We start from the raw sequence: 24,053 nt of genomic DNA on the forward strand, positions 1-24,053 counted from the left end.
GATAATTTAACGTTGCCTGATGATACAAATGAGCAATAAAGTTTGATTATCTCTATTAATTGAGGATACTACGTACATACATTAACATCTCTGAATTGCATTCATGTTTTCCAAATTGTTTTCAACTTGAGGACAAGTTATTGTGAAGGGGGCAATAATGTTAGGATGTCATAACTAGGATTCTTCTATTAAGATTTGCTTCTAAATTTGGACTATATATTAGAATGTTAATTGTTTCCTAGATTAGGATTCTTATTAGCTTCAAAATCAGGATTAAGATTCTTTTCCTATTATATTTTTGTATCCTATTAAGTTGAAGATCTTGAAGAAAATTGGATTTGGGAAGAAAAAGAAAAACGGTTTTTAGTTGTAGATTGAAGACTAGAGCACTTGCGTCGTTATTAATTTCATTAGTCTACAAGGAAAAGATGAAGGTGAAGGAGGCATCGAGGTAGTTCAAATATGGGAAAATTCCCATTCCAATACGCTGTTCATTTTAATTTTCAAAACATGTTTTTCGCGAGATCATTACTTTTATAAAATCGTTAAGATCGTGACTTTTGGAATAAATACTAGTTATCTAGCTACTACATGTCCTAATTTATGAGCGAGATCGTCACTTTAAAGTTAAAATAAATACTTGTGATCTCACTATGCATGTTTTTGGAATTAAAATGAAGGGTGGTGTATTGAAACGGGAATTTTAATAAAAGTTGCAAATGTTTTGGGAATTTTCTCCTCAAAACAGTTGAAGGGTATACGTCTAGAATAATCAACCTTATCTATATTACAATAAAATAATCTACACTTTCTTGTGGAAGCCATGAAAACGATGCAAAATTCAAAGTTCAAAGATCAAGACATTAGACCATTGTGATGTTATTCCACGAGTCATGATGGGTTTCTCCCAACCATACTTCTCTGAAAATTTTCCAAATTGAAGTCATCCTGAATAATTATCGAATCCAAACTTTCTGACTATGCTTTAATAAACACTTGGATGCGACCAACAAACAATTCTCTAGGCCAGATGGTTAGCAATATTTAAATTATAATGAGTTTTTCTCATATTTAATAGGCCCATCTGGTTACATGTGCAACAGAGATAGAAAGTGCAAAACGTGTTTTATCAAGGCCAATGAAACAATATGCGGAAGGGATATCTCATGTGCATATCGAGAGAGAGAGAGAGAGAGAGAGAGAAACTGCCTGGTAAGTGGTAACAGGTGGTGGTCCCTAAGTAGGAGTGACTGAGTTAGTTGTGGGGATGGTCCCCAATGTTTTTTTTTCTCTATGTGTCGGGAGTCTTTGACTAGATGAGTATTTGAAGTCTTAGCTATAAAACGTTGCACGTGAAAGTTATACAGTAGCACCCAGTTCGAATGGTCAAGACGGTATCCAATCACGCGTGGAAAGAGTGGAGTGTGACTAATGTCTTTTGCTACACAAAATCAAAATCATTACACATATCAAAAATCAAAATGGTTGGTCTTGAGTCAATTGTCAATGGTCCATTGTATACTGCTGTGATTGTGAATTTTAATTTTAATTTTAATTAGGTAAGGTGAGAGAGAGAGAGAGAGAGAGAGAGAGAGAGAAAGTTAAAACGATTCGCCACTTTCTTTCTCACCTTTAATTTCTTGGTAAAAGTCCTTTCTTTTGTAACAGTGCCAATGGGTTTAATGTTTCCTTGGTGGTGGTTGCTGCGAAGCTTCGTGTATATGCACTATTTGCCTCCCCCTTTAATTTGAAATAGGGATTCAGAACCGTGTCTCATTATTAACTAAGGTCAGGTCGCAAACCATTTTATATCACGAAATATTTTTGGGGACCCACTGACCGTATGGATACATGGTCCATCCTTTGATGATCAATCTATACACAAAAGATCAGTTTTATCGATTATGCTCAGCCATTTATTATAATATTATCTTAAGAATTATTTTTAATCATTAGATTTAAACATTTCCTTCAAGGGTTTAGATCTAATGGATACAAATTATCAAACACTATAATTTTTAAACCTAATTTCATAAGGGATGGACCACATATCTGTATGGTGAATGGGTCTTCAAAAATTGCCACACGCAATAAAAATGGGATGCCACCTAACCTTGGTTAGGAACGGGACACCGTCCTGTATCCCTGCTCTTTAAGTTGTTGTCGACCATTCAACTTTTTCTATCACTTTCTCCAACTTTAACTTCTTTTTTTCTTTCCTTCACTTTGCTGCACCGGCCGTACTCCTTTAATCCATTCTATGGAAGGAATAATTAATCAACTAACGCATGATTCTGTTTTTGTGACTGTAAACTCCTACTCTGATTCTTGCTTGACAGCTGATGTACCATTAGTATGAGTAGCTAGCTAGCACTACTTAGTAGTAGATAACGTTACTTCTTTCTTAATTGTGAATGAAATAAATACATAAAATTTTTATAATTAAATATATTTTTTGAGCCCACTCTACCTTAAAGTTATTTTCTAGAGTCATGACAATCTCACGCTCCTCTAACATGTGTCCTATCACGGAATTGTAGATAATTTACCTCGGGATACATAAGAAAAAGATTTATGATTCTATGTATTCCAAGGTAAATGATCTACGATTCTATAATGGTGTCAGAAGGGGACGTCAATAAATCATTATTCCATTTCTTAAGTGTTATTTGTGTATAACAAACGAAAAGTTCAATCATGCCTTAAAATAAATAAGGAGAATAAGAACAGGAATAAAAAAGTACTCAAAAGTAAAATTTCTTTTTCAACTTTTTAATCAGTCCTCTTTGATTATCAATTTTTTTTTTCTTTTGTTTTATGTATTCTTATTTTTCATTAGAGAAAAGGCAAAATCACTAAGAATTCGAAAGAACCTTTAACTATACTGATCAAAGGGATTAAATCGTTGAATCTTAGAAGATGTTCGTCTAAATCACTTTGTGACATCAACTTTTTGATTAGTGGGGGCAATTATGACATTTAGGACAGCAAGTTAGGCAAGTGCCTCAGTCCACATCTCTCTGATCGAACAAGTCATCCTATTTCCTTTGATTTAATTTTCAAAGTATATCCATGTTATACAATTGCCGGGCTGCTTAATTGCAAAACATTCTTTGGTGATTAGATTTTTTATTTTTATTTTCGCTTTGACGGGCCCACGTGCCAACCACCCATGTTGGGAATTAAATGTAATCACTTTTCAGTGGAGGGGCATTCTTTGATGATTAGATTATAGCTTTAATTGATGAATGTTTCTCAATTTGAAACCAACTCTACCAAAATCCAAAATCCTATATTTAACATCGGTACTTCATCAAGACATAGAAACTTCGCTCTTACTTAAAACTCAACTCCATATAAAAAAGAGTTGTGTTGGGGTGACACAGGAGTTATTGTGATTCTCACTATTCTGACGTGGAGATGCATACATAACCGTAAATGATTTTTACTTGTATCGCAAGGAAACACATCTATGATTATGTGCACATCCCACATCAGACTTGTGAGAATCACAGTATATACTTTGTATCATTCTAGCATTTTCCATAAAAAAAAACTAAACACTAATGCTGAGGTGACACAGGGTATTTATTGCGATTTTTCACAATTTTGACATAGGACGTGCACATAACCATAGATGTGCTTCCTTGTGATATGAGTAAAAACCATTTATGGTTATGTACATATCTCCACGTTAGAATTGTGAGAAGCACAGTAAATCCTGTGTCATCCCAGCATGACTCAAAACTAAATTGGTCCATTATGTAATCCAAGCTTAGGCCCAGGGGGCGAGTCAAGATTTTCTTGTAAGAGGGACAAGCTATGTAATTAACTTGTGTAGCTGAAGAACTTGAAGAGAACTTCTTCTGGGGAGATAATTCAAGGGTTTTTGGTTTGAAGTTGAAGAATAAGAGAATTTATGTTACTTCTCATTAGTCTACAAAAGCAACGACTATTTACTCCCTTAATCTTGATCTTCTCTAATAGATTAATGCAAAATGATCTCCCTACCCTCATTTTCAACCTGAAACTTAATTCCATTTTATTTCTCTTCCCAAAATTAATCATCTTCAACCTATTGATTCAATCCACCGCGGCACATCCAGAACACATCGTTGGCACTGCTAGAAATTACTTTTTGACGTCGCTAGATACCCCTACAGCGGTGGTAGGATCACGACACAGTAGCCTTATTCTTCCTCATTTTCCCCCTGTTACAGTTTCTATGATTTATGCAAACTTTGCCCATTTAGCACACATAAAAAAAGACGTCATTGATTATCTAAAGATTTGAAGGATCAAGCTTTTAGGAGAAGATATTAAAGAGAAGCTGATACTCCAAATAATTCTTTCTTGTGAAGCATAGACTCAAGCCCAATAGAAAATTTGAATAGGCAAAGCCCATAGTCCACATAACTAAGGTAATACGCATACCCACAAAATTTATGATTTATTTATTTATTATTTTTATAGATGTTAAGTATATGGGTGGCAATGGTTCTGTTTGTAAGGCTTTTAGAATTGAAATCATCATATTTTTTTCGGTTCTGATTTTTTTCCGTTCCAGTTTTGATTCTAAAATTAGTGGAACCGGAGCTGAAACCTCCAAAAACCAAAGGTACCTAACAATTTCGATATTATGTTTTTATTTTTATTTTTTATATGCAAATGTTTTTATTTTTCATCACAAAGTAGGAAAAAATGTCATTTATAAATTATTGCAAAAATTGAACATAAAAGCATCAATAATATAAACAAAGATTGTTCTAACAAATAAATGATTGAACTTTTTAAAAAAATTAAAATTCATTTTCTTTACTAGTAATAAACTTATAGAAAAGATGGACATCTTAAATTAAAATACAATACCTATTAACTATGAAAACCTTCAATTATTTACAATATGAAAAGAAATGGTGAACAAATCGGTTATGGGTACCCATCAAGTACCCATTGACACCCTAAGTAATATTAATATTTATTATTCATTTAAATTGCCCAAGTCGATGTGTGAGTTGGCATAATTGTTTGAATCGATGGACATCTGAGTTGAGATAAGTGTCCGAGTACTTTAATACATAGGTGTACATCCTCACAAAAGATCAGTCAATTCATGTCTTTCTAAAATAGATTGATTATTTGTGAAAATGATCATCGTGTTGAGAAGACTCAATTGACAGTTGGATCTTGCAAAATGTTAGACATTGGGATTCCATGGCAAGAGTACACTAAGTACAACAATTACTTTTGTCTTTGCTCGTAGGTCATGAATTTAATGTCCAGTACGAGCATTAATTTCTCAAGGGCCACCAATGAAGGCACACCCTCACTTACCTGGAGCGAGTAATGTGTGGGTGTTGCACTTGTATCTTGATGAAAAGCATCTATATACATTGCAATGTTACTCCAGCACACTCATCATATAATAATACCATATCAATCCAAAACCTAGGCCTTAAGACTCCACTTGACTTGGATGCCCTTAGAGTGGAGTCCTCCAACTTGAATCAATGACTCACGAGTCGATATCTAATTATTAATTTTTTATTAAAATGTAAAACATAAAATTAAAAATCTAAAACAATTTAAGGTGCTATTTGATTGCACTTGGAAAATGGGTAAGAAAATGAATTATTTTTAGTATGTGATTACATTTTCTCCCTAGAATTCAGTTTCCTATCCAAAGTGATTTTTCACCCTAGAAGGGAAAATGGATTCCCATCCAACCCCTTGGGAAAATTAGGGCGTGTTTGGATACCAAGAACAGAACTATTGTTCCAAAGAGCAGGAGCTGGAGTACTTTGTGGAGGAGTTGGAAAAGTAATTCTGTGCAGAAATGACGTTTAGTGATCAACTCTGTGAAGTACTGACAGAAGTACTTTTGTGCTGGAAGTCTGTTTGGGAACTATACTGACTTTTCATGACTTCTAGAAAAAGACCAGAATACTTTTATATTATACCAGTTACTATTTTTTATTTTTTAGTATCATAATATGCCTTCAAACTATATTGTTTTTGACATTTTTACTATAAATATTAATATAATATAATATTTTAAATATTAAATATTAATATAATGTGTTTAAAACAGGGGTATTTTCGTAGAAAATTAATAAAACGGGATATTTCGGTAAATTTAGGGGTATTTCGTAGAAAATTAATAAAGTTAGGGGTATTTCGGTAAAATGAACCGTCAAGATGCGAAATTGAGAAGTAGGTTTTAGCGACTTTTTCATAAAGAGCAATTTTTTGCTCTTGTGCGGAGTAATTCTTCGAAAGAGTTGTTTATCTAAATTATCCAAACGACTTCTAACTCTCCGCAAGAGTCAGAAGTAGCCAATGAGTCCTATCCAAACGCCATCTTAATTTCTCCTAATATAAATCTCTCATGATTACCCCACCTCCAAAATTAAAAATCATAGTTTGAAAACTCAAAAACTCCACTCAATTAAAATGTTCGCCAAGTCAATTCGACAATTTGTATATTTTTAAAATATAGTTTTATCATTTAAAATCTTTTTTTCTCCAAAAAGTTTATGAGGCTAAATAACTTGGTTGAGTTTATCAATTGATTACGTCCATATTTCGAGTTGACTCAACGGATTTGACTTGATAATTTGCCAAGTAGACTTGATGAGTTAGTTCCATCAAATTTTGATGGTGACTCATGTCTAATCGAGTTGAGACGAGTCATCTCAGCCAAGTTTGAAGTTGAGTCGATGAGTTTTAAAACTTTCTAAAATTCAACTTTCTTATATGCCACCAAACAGTGGAATTTATTTTCCCATGATTATTTTTCCAAGGAATTTATACACCCTTCAAGAAAAATTCTCTGCAATCAAACAAACCTTTACTGATGATCCTTTAACTCTTTTGGACTAGTTTCATCCCAAAAAGAATGTTGGATACCAAGCCTTTAAAAAAAAAAAATTATATTTATTTTCTGTTTTCCCTAAACATTACAAATCATAATATACATCACCTGGCCAGTTTCCAATCTGACTCTAAATCAAGTTTGAGTTTTGTACCAAACCACCTTGAAGAAAATCCATTAAGTCAAACTTGTCGATCTATAGAAGTATGATCCATAGTAAACTATTGGATATTGAACTAATGTAGTGGCAGTCTTGGTTAATGGCGCAATGTTAACTTTGGGGGTTTGAATGCAGACTACGTGTTGTGAGATGTTTCGTAATCCTATTGGGCAAGCATGGGCTTCAAGAGGCAAATCAGTATCGAAGGAGATCTTTTCTGAAGCGGAGTGGGCTTGGCCCGAAGAGTTAAGGCCCAATTACTCGACTGGGCCATGCAATATATATTTTTTCAGTCTAGGTTTTGTGTGTGTGTGTGTGTGTTTTAGCTTAAGTGAGTTTCTTTGCAACTGAGAGAGTTGCAAAGGTCAGAGAGTTTGTAATCTTTATTTTGACAGTGGATTTTCTCCCTCTCTTCCATGGACGTAAGCAATTTGCTAAATCATGTGAATCTTGTGTTCTTTGTGTGTTGGTGTTCTTTTCTATCTTATTTTTTCTCTTGTTACACTTCCTCACAACATTATGGATTGGGTGGGAAACCATCAACTAGAGGGGACGTCCACAACTATGGAGCAATGTTGCTAGAGCTCTCCATGAGGAGGAGTCCAAATATATGAGTCTTTTTTGTTGGAGAAGTGAGCTAAATGATATAGGTGGAATCAGCCTTTCCCAACAATATTATTCCAGTTTTTTATCCTGAATTCGTGCTATTGATAATGAATGGTGTTCATGATGAAGGCCGGCCCATAATGCCTAGAATTGTAAAATAATGCTTGGTATTGATCATCTCCTTGCGCTAGCTTGCACTATATATTCACCCGATGACCACATTAGAATGAGAGACGTTCTCCACAAAGTCAAGGGCATAACAGACACCCTCCTCAAACCAACCATTAAATAACAAATTGTGTTTGTTGTCATCAGTCAATGGAATAACAAAAAGTAGATAAATAAGTTTACAATGCATTATGTAAATATAAATATAACATTTGGAATTTGTGCTCAAATTATCTAGGCTTTCAGAACTTATCAAGGATAGGAATATTTATTTGTTTTGCTTCAAATAGAATAAGAAATGAGATGCAAGTTATGTATAAAATTCCAAAATGATGGCAAATATGAGGAGGAATGGTCATAAACCCACTTGCCTCCATGGTCCCATGGATATTTTTGTTATTTTTCAACCAAAGGAGTGTGGGATAAGCAAGAAAAAGTAGAGTAGAATGAGTTTTTTCCTTGACCAAGTAGGAGTATCAAGTTATTTGTCATTAGACAAGAACATCGGTTGTCAAAGTAGGACAGCCAAACTACTCTCTCATGAGCGATTGGTTCGGCCAATCAATCTGCAACGTTTTTTCATGTTCATGAACTAATTTGATCATTGGAGAGTTTTTGATAAGCACCACACTAATGTTGGAGTAACGTCAACAAATCAGAAAAGACAAAGGCATAATCATCAAAGGAAACCAAAGCCCAAGGATGTCACTATTAAAGACTTATATCTCTAACGTGAAAAAATGCCACATCCATAATCAAAATGAACTCGAAGACAAGCCACGGGAGAGTATGATGGTCAAAATGTCTAATAAAAATTGCAAAATGATTATGAATTTAGGTTAGTCAATTATTCAAAATGTTTTATTTCTTGAATCCCACTTTAGAGTGTATGATCATGCCAAATTAGTGCACTTGCTACATAGATTGTACAGGAGAGTTTGTCATGTGTACTATGAACGCCAAAGTACAATGCCAATGCACATGCACCCATGCTTTCTCACTTCGGTACACTAAGTCATGGTGATATGGTAAATTTTGCCCAAAAATAGGTTAGGTGAAGCATATATTCTATTGCCACACCAACTTTTACTAAAAGACCCCCAATATGTGTCAATTCTTGAGAAAATTTTGTAACATACGCAACTTATGGCAAAATTCCAGTTTCAGTACATGTTCATTTTAATTCCCAAACATGTTTTCCAACGAGATCATCACTTTTATAATCAACGATTTCGCTGATGAGTTACCAACGGGATCACAAGTAATGTTAAAGTCAAATACTCTTAATATTTTTAACGACGAGATAACTTGTAATTATAAAAGTGATGAACGTGCTGGAAAACATGTCTTAGGAATTAAAATAAATATTGTACCAAAAAGCCAGAATTTTGCCATATCCAACTTATGAAATGGTAATTTATCCTTAATTCTTCCACGACTTCATATGAAATGAAGTGCTCTTAGTAAAATTTGGTGTGGCAATAGAAGCTTTCTTGTTGAGGACTCTTCTACTCCACTTATATTGAATGGTCGATTCGATCAAAGTCGTTTTCACTGTTCATAGAGAAAGACCCAACGGTCTGCCCTCTTTCTCGAATCCGCATCAATCTCCTCCTACTTCTCCTCTTCTTGTACTCTGCAATTTCTCTTATAGAGTTCCATATTCGAAGAAGAAGAAGAAGAAGAAAGACACATGGAGATTGAGGGATCTTCGAAACTGAAATTTTTGTTACTTATCTCAGCCCCAGCTTTGATCTTATTATTAGTCTGCAATCTCACTGTACCGACGGTCCACGCCGTCTCTATCCCTTCCAAGTTTGATGGATTCGTGTACAAAAACCGTCGAATTCATGAGGATTCGATCATGATCGAGGCCTTCTTTGACCCTGTTTGTCCAGATAGTAGGGACTCTTGGCCCCCTTTGAAACGGGTGCTCGAATACTACGGTCCTCGCCTTTCACTCAACGTTCATCCCTTCGCTTTACCGTCAGTAATCACTCCTCTGTTCATGCATCTTCTTTATTTTTCTTTTACTTCCTTTTAAGATTTAAAACAGTCTTTGTGTTTCTTTGCTTTCCATGAATAAAATAAGAAAGGGTAATTATAAAAGCACCCCCACGAATTGATAAGGGCAACCCACACCATAGCCAAATTATTTTATCTTATATGGGTTAAAAGTTTTCATTCCAAACTTCTAACCCTATCAAAACAAGTTTAAGAACAGTAAATCGCCTATTTTGTTTTTCGAACAAATATTTATGAGGTTAGAAGTTTTGGCATGGACTGATTTTTGGTGAGATGATCTCCTCATCATAGAGATCATCCTCACCAAAAATCAGCTCATTCGGAACCTTTTTAACCCATATGAAACAAAATAATTCCGTTACGGTGTGGGTTGCCCTTATTAATTTGTGGGGTGCTTTTATAATTATCCTACAAGAAAATCCATTACAAAATAAATCCTAACATCCAGAACTATGTGATGGTCACACCTTTTTTTTCTTTTTTCCTTTTTTTGTCAAACTTTAGTGGGGTATCTTTTTCTGTGGTGACTTTGATAATAGACGGCCTGTTCTGTATAATATTGTTTTAATGTGAAATCAAAAGGCTCTAATAAACTTTTCTTTGAAAATGCAGCTACCATGACAATGCTTTCGTGTCTTGTCGTGCTCTACATATTGTAGATAAGTTGAATGCCTCTGCCACATACGACATGTTGGAGCTATTCTTCAAGCATCAGGTTGTTTTCTTTTCTATTTTAGAAAATTTAGCTATTTTAAGTTACTAATCATTTTCAGTAGCAAATTTTAGGGCCCTTCATATGTATTAGATACAAATATAAGGTTAGCACAGTCGCTGTTTTCTACAAGGTAGTTTAGGATTTTTTTCTCGATATCTGATAGTAGTTGTTTACATATATTCGTTAAATTTTATGCTTCTACTAATGGCTATTAAAAGGCTTGAAATTGCTCTTAATGGCTTGTGGGGTATGTGTTTCCTTGAGATTCATGTAACTCTTGTTCGTGCTGATGCACCTCAGCTTTCTACGAATTGGATGTACACTCACCTCCCAGCTCACTCATGTCAAAACCTTGGACTGTGTCCTTTGCTCACATTCTCCCTCACTCTGGAATTTCCCATTCTGTTATTTGAAACCTAAGTCCTCGTAGCATTAGAAAAAAAACAACGCTAGCTCGGACTAAATTTCAGAGGCTAATTTCCCCAAAAATAGTTAGTAGCTTGGACCAACCTGTCCAGCTAACACCTCGGACTACGTCCGAGGCCTTAGTTGGGACTCTCATGAATGCATTTGCAATGTAGCTCAAACTTAGGTGTCTTGTCACGAACCTAAACCCTCATTATATAACACCAAACAAATCCCCCTCAAAGTAGCTTAAGTCGGTCTTACAGTCAAACGAGTCTTAGAAGTTATCCCAACACACACACACACACACTTGTGCTTAACTTAGAAGTTTTACTCACTTTTTAAGCTTATGTACAAATGAGTTCCCAACTCCGTTATATAGACATGGGAGGTGGTATGAACAGTTAGGAATTAGGATCAAACCACATGTATTTGATCCAAGAATACTCTAGAAGACTACAAGTTTCAGCATCTCTAGAACTCTATTAAGAAATATCTAGACACTCTCTATTGAGAAATATGTAGAAGGTGAGACACTACTAAATCCTCCAAACTCTTCCAGAGAGGTCTGCAAAGCTCTAGTGTGACATGACTTTAGACAGCCCCTAGAACTTTGGGATAAGGCTTTGATGATGTTGATGACTTTAGACAGCCCGTACATAGAATTTATTGGTGGAACATGCTTCCTGTTGCCGACCCAAACAGTTGGGATAAGCCATTGATAATGATGACGACACTTTCATTCCAAAAGACATTTATGGTGGACATTATCCTCCATGGGTGGTACTCCCTATCTTTTGTCTAGAAACAGTGATTTCAGCAACTAACGTTCCTTACATTGATAAACCATGTAAGGATGGACCATCAACAAATGTTAGCTTCATGTTGGCAATTAATGGCTAGAGCCTTAGGCATTTTTTCATGGGAAAGGAAAATCCCATTTTATTGCACCAGCCAGTTTACATATTCTCAATTTGATGACAAATTTTAGTTCACGCCATGAATTTGCCTCTCCATGCCTTACAGTTACACTCATGTCATGAATGATACACCTTTTTTATGTACTATTAGTTAGATTGTTTTTTTAGGGGGGGTCTCTTCCTAGATGTAACTCCAAAAACTACGAACTTATATTTGATGATTTTCCTATCCTGTTGGAGTCCAAAGCTTGTTCAGATGCTAGATATGCAGATTGAGTTTCATGTTTCATGGTTGCGGTTTGTAAAAGGTAGAAATACTTTTAAAGATGGGAGAAGCTGGACATAGAATCCTTTGATTTTAACCAAAACCATTGATATAATCGAAAGAGAGGATGTAGGGAGATTCAGTTTTGAGAAGGCCAGCCAAGTCATTTTGAGAAACATGTAGAACAGCAAACCGGTTGAACAACAGGTGATGAATCACTCACCACCATAAGAAGAGTCATTCTTCTTTTGTTATCCCTCCCGGATAATGAACTTCATTAAACCAAAATGTGGGGAGCTCTTTCCCTTTACATATACATTTATTTATTTATTTATTATAAAACCTTTTAAAGAGAAATCCACTAAAATTAAACCACTAATCAATTTGGCTCTATCTATAAAATCCAATAAATCCTAACTAAAATAAACATAGAAGTTAAAAGAATCTTAAGCTAATCTTGTGGGGTTCACTTCATGGCCTTTGATTTTTGAGCTTCTCTCGGCCCCCTAAATTGTCTTTTCTTTGAGCCCATGTTACTTGCTACATCAAATACTTTGCACAAAAAACGGGAGATTAGATATGATAAAAGTTTAGATCAAGATTCAGGTGTCATGAGGGAAAAGATCATCATCTTCTTCAAAGCCTTACACCAAAGATTTGGGGTTGGCTAAACGAATCTTCTTCCACCATTCAAAATTTTCCAAAGTCAAGTCTTTTGTTTCACTCTTTTTGAACCTTCAACTTGTATGTTCCTATTAACTGGGGCTTTAATCGGCCTTCATGAAATGTGCCCAAATCATCTCAATCAAATTTTCCATAATTTATCACCTATTACTCCTAGATTTCTAATTTTATCTTTCCTAGTCTTTCCACTCATCCATCGCAATATCCTCATCTCTGTTTTGTTCAATCTATTAATATTCAACTTCATAAACCTTATTGGTTAGCTTGCTCTGCTTGTTATCACAGTTACTATTTCCATGGTCAAATGTGTGCATACTGCGAAGAGTTACGCTGTCAGAGTGTAGCTTCGTAAAGTGTCCTAGTACACACCATTACTCCTATGAGCCCTTTAATATCTTCCAAATCTGATAGGCAAAAACTTGGGCAACATTAGTTTGCCACAAGTGTGCAATAAAGTAAAATATTCTCTTGAATGGTGGATGTGCTGAACGAAATATTAGTTAATGGATAATATGGATGTATTTTAGTCTGTTCTGTATCAGACTAAACATGTATGATGAATGTGGATGTTGTTCAACAGGAGAAGTTATACAATAAACCAACACATACAATGTCTAGAGCTTCTGTTGTTGACCAAATTGTGAAGTTGGTTGCAAAAGTAGTTGGGAACTCCTCATTATCTGCGGTGGAATCTGGATTCAATGACAGGAAAACAGATCTTACGACAAGGGTTTCCTTCAAGGTCAGAGTTTAAAATTCACTAATCAGATAAGAAGAATGATAATATATACTTTCACAGTATTATCTTTACTCTCCTATGGATCTTGTGGTGCATGTGATCATTAATCCAAATATCCATCATAAATATTTCATTGAAAAATATGTATCATTGGTTCTCTACAAATACCCATTACTGTCTTTTCACCTTCGACCTTTTTTTTTTTTTTTCCTTTTTTTTGTTTTTTGTTTTTTTTTTTTCTGTCATGCAGTATGGGTGCTTAAGAGGAGTGTATGGGACTCCTTTTTTCTTTGTAAACGGATTCCCATTACCTGATGCCGGTTCTGCTTTGGACTACAATGGATGGAGAAATGTCATTGATCCACTGGTCGGCACACATAGCCCAAGGAAGGAGGAATCTCTCCATTTCTTCTTGTGAAGGATGAGGTTCATCAATTGGGGGTAGCTGTTTAAGCCTTTTGTAATAAATGTCGTGAACGACTATAGGTGGACATCTAATTTGGTTTATGGATCCTGTGTATTTGTCAATGTAGTTTGTGATATATGCATATGGGTTGAGATCCAGTGACTCATGAAATCTAATAGTTGATATTTATCATAGGGATACATGATACGTCCTTGGGATATGTGTTGTATCCATTTAGAGTCAGGAATTCATATTTCTTTCATGAGAGAAGAGAGATTCTTCTCCTCCCACATACATATTTTTTTTAAATTATCTTTCATAATCTACTTACTCATAGATTTCATTGCTGATCGGTTGATAATTATATTTGAAGTAATGAAGTTAAATTTTAAGAAAGCTCCAAAGTTGTTGTATTAATGAAAATTTATTACTTAAAACTATTATTATCACTCAACCACAAGTGAAATGTATGAGTGAGTAGATTATGAAATATAAGAAAAAAATAAGCAAATCGAAGGAATCGGTTTGAGGTGATATGCAAGTAAGGGCCCTCTATTTTTATTTTTAAAAAGAGAGATTCTATTGCTACACCAATTTTTACTAATGCCACCCCAAGATGTGTGCAATTTTTAGGTGATTAACATATGAATTGAGGTGGCATTAGCAAAAGTTGGTGTGACAATAGAATCTCTTTTTAAAAGGGTTAAATTTTTAGGGACCGACTGGTTGTACACCAACCTTAAAAAATCATTTACTTTTTTGTATTTTTTTAACTTCTATTTTAATTTTTTTGCTTGCACTCTAATACCTAATCTTTTTTGGGTTTAAGTTTTATTTTAACTTGTAATTTTATATTCTTGGCTCATGTTCTATTTTGATCGTGTTTTGTGATTGATTTTGTTCGTGTTCGTTTTTGCTCCAATTTAATTAAGACAGTAATTTTCTAATCTTTATTTAGAATTTAAATTGAATTTGTGTATTTCAAATAAACATAATGTCGAAACAAAAAAAATATTTCTTGCAAAAATGATTGAACTAACAATAATTTATTTGGGTGTAATTGAGGAAGAACAAAATTTTAGTTTTTTTTTTATAGATGTAATGCAACATTTTTTTATTATTTTTAGAATGAAATCATCGAAATGAAGTGCAAAAGAGAATTTTTTTAGTACTAAAAGTGCAATTGATAATGAGTGGTGTGCAACTAGTTGATCCCATTCAAGTTCAACAGCTGAATCGCTTAGATGGAAAAAAAATAATCCCCTAGAAGAGTAGTGATCATTGGGAATGGAATGTGGAGGATGAATGATACTGTGCGTCAAACGTCGTTGGATAGTAGAAAAGTCCATCTAGCAATGACGTGTCATCAGACTATTAATCAAGCTGAAGACAAAGGCTGAAACGTAATGTCTTCTTAACACCCTTCTCACTCTCAACTGTCAAGACTCAAGAAAGAATTAAGGTAGGAGTGGGACCCACACCACAACCACTCCACTCCACTCCATCGAAGAACACCGTCGTCCCGTCCCTGGTCATGTGTGTGTCTCTGCTCACTGTTACACACACACACACAGAAGAGAAGAGAGAAGAACTCAACAACCTTCAACATTTCCTCTCTCTCTCTCTATCTCTATTTTAAAAGGTGAACCAACATCTCTTTCACCTTTCCTTTCCTTTTAGTGCATCTCTCTGAATTCTAGCTTGCTAGGGTTTTCAATTAGCCATGGCTTCTTTGTATGGGTTTCTGGTCATTGTCTTCTCGCTCTCTGTTTCGGCATTTACGCTTCAGAGGTGCCATGGCCATCGTACATTCAGCTTCGAGATGCACCACAGGTTCTCTGAACCAGTGAGAAAATGGACCACCCACAGATCTGAGACTGGGACTGAGAGAGGAATCTGCAGCATTGACAATTGGCCCGTCAAGGGTGGTATTGATTACTATGTTGCATTGGCCGATCGGGATCGGATCTTTCAACGAGACCGTCAATTGTCCGATATCACATTCTCAGACGGAAATTCCACTTTGCGGATCAGTTCCATGGGTTTGTATGTAACTTATCTTTCTTGATTGATTGATTTATTTGATTTTAGATATAGAGAATTATATTTATTGGCCCCCTTCGGTCTTTTGTTTTACGGGTTTTAAATAAAAATAAAAAAACCATTGTGTTTGTGTTGTAATGTGGAAATTACTCAGTCTGCATTATGCTACTGTTTCATTGGGGACGCCCAGTAAGAAATTTCTAGTAGCACTAGACACTGGGAGTGATCTGTTTTGGGTTCCTTGCGATTGTACTCGATGCGCACCACCTACCACCTCCGTCACAACTTATGGATCTGTACGTACTTCATTTATTATTTCATTCTTTGCTTTTAGCTGCTAATCTTGGTACCCCAAAATTATCAAAGTTGGTTGTTTTGACCATGGTGATGAATTGAGTTGTACATTGCATGGGTTTTCGTAAGATATCTGCTTTAAAGAAATTGCTTCTTTTTCCAAATTCCTTTATATTTTAGCCTTGTATAAAAATCTGTAATTTTAGGACTGAAGAAAGAAAATCATTGGGATTATTAATTTTGCGTTCTATCTTCTGTTTATTTTCCTTGGTTTTTTTTTTTGGTGGAGATAATTGTAAAATGCATATGGTTCTTGTGCAGCAACTGTCTTTGAAATGGATTCTTTGTCAGTTGGCAGAACTCCAATATGTATATTAGAATTGGAATTTCTTCAACAGGAGTGAGTAAAATTCCAGTTATGACGAATCCACTCTCTGCACTGATTTTCTATATCTCCATATGCACTTAAAGTAACTAGACAACTATCTAATGTTTCTGATTATGCTGACCAATTAAAAGAAGGGTTACATACGAATGGACCCAAAGGCATGGTAAACCATTGAGGCAAAAGACATGATAAAGGTTGTAGATAAGAGTAAGAAAGTTGAGTCTTTCATGTTGTAGTCTCCCATTTCCCTAGTCTTTTTGCTGGTATTATGCCATATGGCCTTCCCAAATCCCATTTTTACATGTTTACCATCCTGGTGCTCCTCATTTTGCTATTTGCTTGAATGTATGTTTGGCTTGATTTCATGGAGTCTTGATAGAATCAGGAATGAGCCATTGAAATTAATTATAATCATCTTTGCCTAGTCAAATGAACATTGTCTGTAAATTTGGTGTACAGATCAGAAACAGTTAAGTTGCCCCTACATAAACTCGTAGGCAAACATGAGTTGGGAATGTTTAAGATACATGATGGGTCACATGGAATTTGGAGAAATGGATTGAATGGATAATGAAATGTGTTTCTTCTTTGTTTGTCTTTGTGCTTGTTAATGGGAGCACACCGTGGTAGTTCAAGAGGGCTAAGACAAGGCAAATGGAAAAGATGCATAGAGATTGTTTGTGGCATAATAGGGAAGGAAAGAGGAAGCATCATCTTTCAAAGTGGAATAAATATGCCTCTCCAAGAAGAATGGAAGTCTGGGCATTTGAGAGATTAGAGCAATGAATTTTGCACTATTCGAAAATTGGTTATGAAAATTTGAGGACAACAACAATAGTTTATGGAAAGAGGCATATTTATGGGAGGATCATTTTGTTTGGCAAAGTGGTTCAGTGACATCATGGGTGTTAACTCTGTCAAGTCTTTCTATTTTTGTTTGCTCCCATCGCGTGAGGTTTCTTTCTCTCCTATTATTTGGTCCACTATTGTCCCTTCTAAGGTCTCGTTCTTTATATGGCTTGCCTCATTGGGTAGAATTCTCACCTTGGATAATTTGATTACTCGGGGGTGGATTATCCCAAATTTTTGCTATCTTTGTTCAAAGGATGGGGAGTCTGTCAATCACATCCTTATTCATTGCTCTTTCGCTCGTGCTATTGGGTTTTTCCTTTATCTTGGTTTGCTCTTTTAAAGGGGTGGAGTTTGAATACCTTCTCCTCTAGGAAGAGTCTTCTTTGGACTATCCTGCCTTCCGCCATTACTTGGGGTATCTGGAGAGAGCGCAACAACAGAGTATTCCACAGTAAGGAGAGCTCATCTCACAAAGTGATCTTAGAGATTTTGGGGTTACTGTTTCTTTGGTCTAAGATGAGTAAGGACTTTGATGGAGTTTGTTTTCAAGATTTTGTGTTTAATTGGGACGTTTTCTGTGATCCTTAGATTCATGTCGACTTTGTTTTTTTTGTATTGCTTTTCTTTCTTGTTGTTTTTCTTGCTTTGATGTATGGGGGGCTATCTCAGCCTCCTCTCTCCTTTTTCTTCATTAATAGAATTTATACTTATCAAAAAAAAAAAACTTTGGAAAGGAATTTGCCTGAGGTTCAGAAAGCATTGTGTTTAACGTAGGGAAAGGGTCTAGTGTTAGATTTGGAAAGATCATTGGTGTGGAGTTTCGCCCTTGAGGCTTCTGTATCCTTCCTCATTTTCACTCTCTTGTAAGGAGGTGCTCCCATAAATGACTTGATGGTTTAGCCTGGAGATTACATTTCACGGGATTTTAAGTTCAGAAGAAGCTTTAATGATTGGGAGGTTCAAGAGGTTGCTATCCTAATCAAATGTACATCGCAGATCCAAGTGGAGGATAAATGGGATTTGGAAGATAAAAGGGATATACCACTCACTATAAAGTCATTTTACAAGTCCATCGTTCTCAACTCTCAATCATCAGTTCTTGACATCGTCATTTGGGGCTAAAAATTCCTTCTTAGATATCCTTCTTCATATGGTCAATTGCTTTCGGAAGAACTATCACAATTGACCAAATTGATAGCAAGGGGTACTTTTTGTTAATTTATGCCTTCTTTGTAAATGATGCGGGGAATTGATCAATCACTTGTTTATCCATTGCTCTTTTGTAAAGAAGTCTTGGGCTCATTTTCTATCATTATTTTGGTCTCCTTGGTGTTTTTCGTTTTCATTTTTATCCATATTTCAAAGTTGGCAAACAAAAGCTTCCTCTTATGAAAAAAGAATCATTTAGTTATCAACCTCATTTGTTATTTGTTGGGAAATTTGTATTGAATAGAACAATAGGGTCTTTGAAGGGAAGGAGCATCCCTTTTAGGAGGTTCTCATGTCCATAGTCGGGCTTATATTCTATTGGAACAAAGTTTTCAAGGAGATTAAGGGGATCTATTTTTTTAGGATTTTTTGTTCAAGCCGGATCTATTATGGTCTTCTTGACCATAATAGATCCCCTTTTTGGGTCAGTTTATATTCATTTAGTTTGGAAATGGAAATATGTCAATCAATATGGAAATAATTTAATTTTTTGAAAATTATGGAAATAATTTTAATTTTTTTTTAGAAATATGGATTGAAATATTAGGAAATGCAATAGAACAAGCATGAGAACACACTCATAACTTATTATACGAATGCTTAGGTTTCTATTGCAATGTGTCTCTTCTACATGAAAAAGAGAATCTATTGAACCAGAAATAATGTGGATTATTCAAGAATCAAAATTGATTTGATTTATAAAAAGATTTCAATGAACAAAAAAGTTTCATGGGATTCAGCCAATTGTCTTGATTGTGGGATATCATTGAGGAATAGGAATCAGTTTTATTGAAGGATTCCTTTGGGTTTTTTTTTTTTTGATAGGTAAAGATTACTATTAGACTAATAATTAAAAAGAAGCCAAGAAGGTCACCCAGGTACAATAGAAAAGAGACAAGATACAGCCATTAGACACTCATACAGAATATAATAGCTCCCACTTAAATATGAATGCTCGAAGTAGGTTCCTCAAAATTTCTACTCCGGCAGAATATTAATCCCATAATGGCCAGAACGACCTCGTGTAAAGAGTGCTCTTTCCCTTCAAAAGCCCTATTGTTCCACTCCATTCAGATTCCCCAACATTTAGGTTAAAGACCAGAGAATTCTTTTCTTGAGAGGGATTGCTATTAGTTACCAGGCTTGAAAGAGAAGTAATAAAGAAGATGAAAACACCAAGGGATTTGGAACATAGATAAGCAGTGGACCCACCCATACCTTTGTAGCAAAAGAACAAGGTAAATGGTTCAAAGGATTCTAGTGATTATCACTTTCTAATTTCGACTTGGTTCTTTGATACATGCCGAGGAAACCCTTTAATTTGTTTAGATGTTTGAAGTATCAGCTAAAACTCTAGAGGAGCTTATAGCATTCATCTTTCAATGCTTCTACCTGGATTGGTACTTCCGTTACTCATAATATATATTTTTAATCTAATTTTCTTTTATTACCTCAGGATTATGAGCTCAGCATTTATAATCCTAAAGGATCCTCAACAAGTAAAAAAGTCACTTGTAACAACAGTTTTTGTGCACACCGAAATCAATGCCTCGGAACATTCAGCAATTGCCCTTATGTGGTTTCATATATTTCTGCTGATACCTCAACTTCTGGGATTCTAGTAGAGGATGTTCTACACTTGATAACAGAAGATGGTCATCCAGAAGTTGTTGATGCACAGATCACATTTGGGTGGGTTATTGTCTTATTTAGTCTGACTGGTTTTGCCATCACATTTTAGCCTTTTTCTGCTCCTACCGGATGGAATTGTTTTGTCTATTAAGCATCTCTCTATTGTAAGCGGTATCCCACCCGGTTTGATTATATTGGTTGGACTGTGCAGTTGTGGACAGGTTCAAACCGGTTCCTTTCTAGATTTTGCAGCTCCCAATGGTCTGTTTGGGCTAGGTATGGAGAAAATATCTGTTCCCAGCATTTTATCTCGGGTAGGCCTCACAGCAGACTCTTTTTCCATGTGTTTTGGACATGATGGATATGGAAGGATCAGCTTTGGGGACAAAGGAAGTCTTGACCAAGAAGAAACTCCATTCAATCTTAACTTATTACAGTGAGTGTTCATCCCTTAATTTGGTTAATGCCGATTGCTTGTGTGCTGGATTCAGTATGCGATTAAAGATTTAGTCAAAATGTTAGGTTAGTTATTCTGCTTTGCTGTTCAATTTTGTTTTCCAGCCCAACATATAACATCAGTGTATCTCAAATGCGGGTGGGAACAAGTCTCATTGATACAAATTTTAATGCTCTCTTTGATTCGGGGACCTCCTTTACTTACTTGGTGGAACCAGCTTATACGCAGATTACGGAGAGTGTAAGCACTTTAGATCTTGAAAACTAACTGTTTTGGTATGGTGTAGACTAAGTTATAAAATGTGCAACTTTTTTTCTTGCAGTTTAATCTACAGGGACAGGACAGCCGGCGTCCTCATGATCCCAGAATCCCTTTCGAATATTGTTATGATATGAGGTCACTTATCCAAATTATCCCTTTGTTTCTTATCATCTTTCTTAGTAATGAAGCCTCAACTCATTCTTCCTAACCACGCAGTTCAGATGCAAACAGTAGTCTGATACCCAGCATAAGTCTAACAATGAAAGGTGGAAGCCAATTTCCTGTTTATGATCCAATAATTGTCATCTCAACTCGGGTAAGACCTTGCTTCTATTAGAGTTTTTGTATATTCTCCAACCCACCTTGTCTAAAGTATTGTGTGCACTCACGATCTGCAGGCTGAACTTGTATATTGCCTGGCTATTATCAAGAGTGCAGACTTGAATATTATTGGACGTAAGTCTTTCAGTTTTAAGTAGCATTTTTTTCCATTTGTGCTGTTTCTTGTGGCTGTTCATATGAGTTGCCAGTGTCATAGTCTCTTAGAAAAAGATCATGCGTGCTAACCACTTTATTTTGGTGTTCACTTTCTTTCTTTTCATGATTATATAAGTCTTTAGTTTCAAGCTGCAATATTACTTAATGAAAGATAAAGTAGTGAAAATTGTCAAAATGGAGTAAAGAAAATGAGAATACATGTCAACCTGTATTAGACTTGTATATTACCTTAGCTTGCCACCAGGTTTCTGTTCAGTGTCACATCTGGTTCAAGACTTCAGAACAAGTCAAGTTTAATGGTTTTCAATTTTTATCACATGAAGGAGGTTCTATTCCACCATTCACTTTGTTGCAAACTTACAATTAAAGAGTTAATGTAGTTTTCAGTTTGTATGGCATGAACAAACTCTTATTCCATCACTCACTTTGTTACAACTAAAGTATTAATCAACTTTAATACAGTTAGTCTTTTTATGGAAGACTGCATTAGTGAATGGCATGTATGGCAGCTGGTTGTCACATTGCAGAGAGGCCTTGAAACCTAAAGCATGAAATTACAGATTCTAGTAGACGCACATGGCGTATGAGTCATGGTCGTGTGCTTAGCATCAATGCTTGGTTCCAGCTTAGTTTCATTTTTATCGAATGTGGATCAACAATTAACTTTTTAGATGTTTGAGGTTAATGTGAGAACCCTTTTCTAATCCAGAAAAAAATCCTAGGTGTTCCTATGCAATTATGAATTTACAACAGCATAGAAGATTCTGGGAGAACCAAGTTCTCTGGTTGGATGCCTTCACCAAGTGTCTCTTCGTTTTCAGGGGGACAGGCATCCTGTATCTTACTCATCTGATTTAATCAGCTGTCCATTTTATACAAATTCCATATCCTTTTAATGATTACAGAATTATTAGAGTGCCCTCTCTCGAAGTTACTGTAGTATCTTTCTTCTTGTAACGCTCACAAAATTATTAGAGTGAGTTCTCACAATGCCTCTTGCAAATATAACATCCCTGAAGTACACTTGTAAGGTCTATTATGGCCTTCATCAGAAACATTATATCTCAGCCTGTAAGGCTAAAATTCAGGTGGTATGGTCATATAGTTATTCTGAGAATATTGTAAGGAAAGGCAGTTTGTGCATCAAGCACCGAGTTTATAGCTCTGATAAGCTATGGTGGTATTTCAGAATCAAACAAGAAGACGTCCTCACATCTTAAGTTTGCTACATAAATTTGACATGCTAGAACTCTTATTAATTTTCTCCATTCATGCTTATTGGGTGGTTTCTTACGCCAGAGTTGTCACTCTTCTTGCAGAGAATTTCATGACTGGCTACAGGATTGTATTCGATCGAGAAAAACTCGTCTTGGGCTGGAAAAAGTTTGATTGTAAGTCTAGTTGACCTTAACTGATATAGTAAATCTTATCAAGGAATTTTGAAAATAAGTTTTGGCCTTCTCCTAGGTTATGATATCGAGGATTCTAATTCTCAAGAAATAAACCTGCGGAACTCGACAGATGTGCCTCCTACAGTTTCCGCAGGGCCAGGTAGTTACACACCACAAGCTAATAAAAACGCTGGGAACAATTCTCAGATTTCTGTGGAACCACCACCTGAAGCCAGTGACTCACTTCATTGGAACAACTACTCCATGCTCGTATTCTTCATTCTCTCCCTGTTCTTTTTAGGATTTCTTTAATCATTCTTTTCTCAGGTTACTTGCAGTCCCACATAGTAAATTTTTAGGTGGTCCCATGTAACATATGTTAACAAGCCAACCACATTGAGGAGACTCATTATGTAGCAAGTTTGAGGGATTTTTTTTCCTGAGCATACCAGAGGGTTGCAAACGCGTATATTGTAAATATGGCTCTGATAGCAAAGACTACATATTATCATGAATCAGAGATCACACTTCTATTGACACTACTAATTTCATATATTTGTTGACTGTGGAATGCCTCACGATGTTAGCTGACACCATCATGTATCATTGAAAGACCTTACTAAGCTAGCTGGTACCTGCTCCATTGCAGCATCATCCTCAGCTATCTTTGCCTTGGACTCCAGAAGAGATTGTCCTGCATCCTAGTATTAGATGCAAAAAAAAAAAAAAAACGGATTTGAGTACCACGCTCAAACAATAATGACCAATGCACACTGTTGCATAAGTGTCGTTGGTTTTACCGTTTTAGTGACTTAGAAAACTTTTCTTCAAAATTATTTCCCATTTTTTTTGTTTCACTGTTTTGGCATATTGTGCTCACCCAGTTAAGTATAGTCGAAATTTCTTTACAGAACCAGTAAGGAAGCCTAACAATTTTCTACAAAATGTTTTGCACAATTTTAGGTATGACTCCATAGCAACGCTTGAAAGTGACAGTCCCCATTGTACCCCTGATTGTGCTAAACCTTGGGAATAAGGTGATTTCAACTCCACTAACCAAT

At 35.6% G+C, this 24,053-nt stretch overlaps 2 protein-coding genes across 2 annotated transcripts; both read left to right on the plus strand.

The window, feature by feature from the left end:
• Positions 1 to 9,347: 9,347 nt before the first annotated feature.
• Positions 9,348 to 14,187, plus strand: LOC147403475 (Thioredoxin superfamily protein). Its single transcript, XM_086439067.1, has 4 exons — positions 9,348 to 9,794; positions 10,446 to 10,548; positions 13,403 to 13,564; positions 13,812 to 14,187. Exons 1-4 carry the CDS (start codon positions 9,502 to 9,504, stop codon positions 13,977 to 13,979), a joined length of 726 nt encoding a protein of 241 aa, XP_086295193.1. The 5' UTR covers positions 9,348 to 9,501; the 3' UTR covers positions 13,980 to 14,187.
• Positions 14,188 to 15,433: 1,246 nt separating this feature from the next.
• LOC147403476 (Eukaryotic aspartyl protease family protein) lies at positions 15,434 to 23,677 on the plus strand. Its single transcript, XM_086439066.1, has 10 exons — positions 15,434 to 16,013; positions 16,165 to 16,306; positions 20,210 to 20,445; positions 20,597 to 20,821; positions 20,947 to 21,082; positions 21,165 to 21,238; positions 21,320 to 21,419; positions 21,502 to 21,559; positions 22,921 to 22,992; positions 23,069 to 23,677. The coding sequence occupies exons 1-10, from the start codon at positions 15,691 to 15,693 to the stop codon at positions 23,302 to 23,304; spliced, it is 1,602 nt and encodes a 533-aa protein (XP_086295192.1). The 5' UTR covers positions 15,434 to 15,690; the 3' UTR covers positions 23,305 to 23,677.
• The last annotated feature ends 376 nt before the right edge of the window (positions 23,678 to 24,053 follow it).

This window comes from Akebia trifoliata, chromosome 4 (assembly GCF_017979445.1).
Source record: "Akebia trifoliata isolate Shusen 1 chromosome 4, ASM1797944v1, whole genome shotgun sequence".
Lineage (NCBI taxonomy): Eukaryota > Viridiplantae > Streptophyta > Magnoliopsida > Ranunculales > Lardizabalaceae > Akebia > Akebia trifoliata.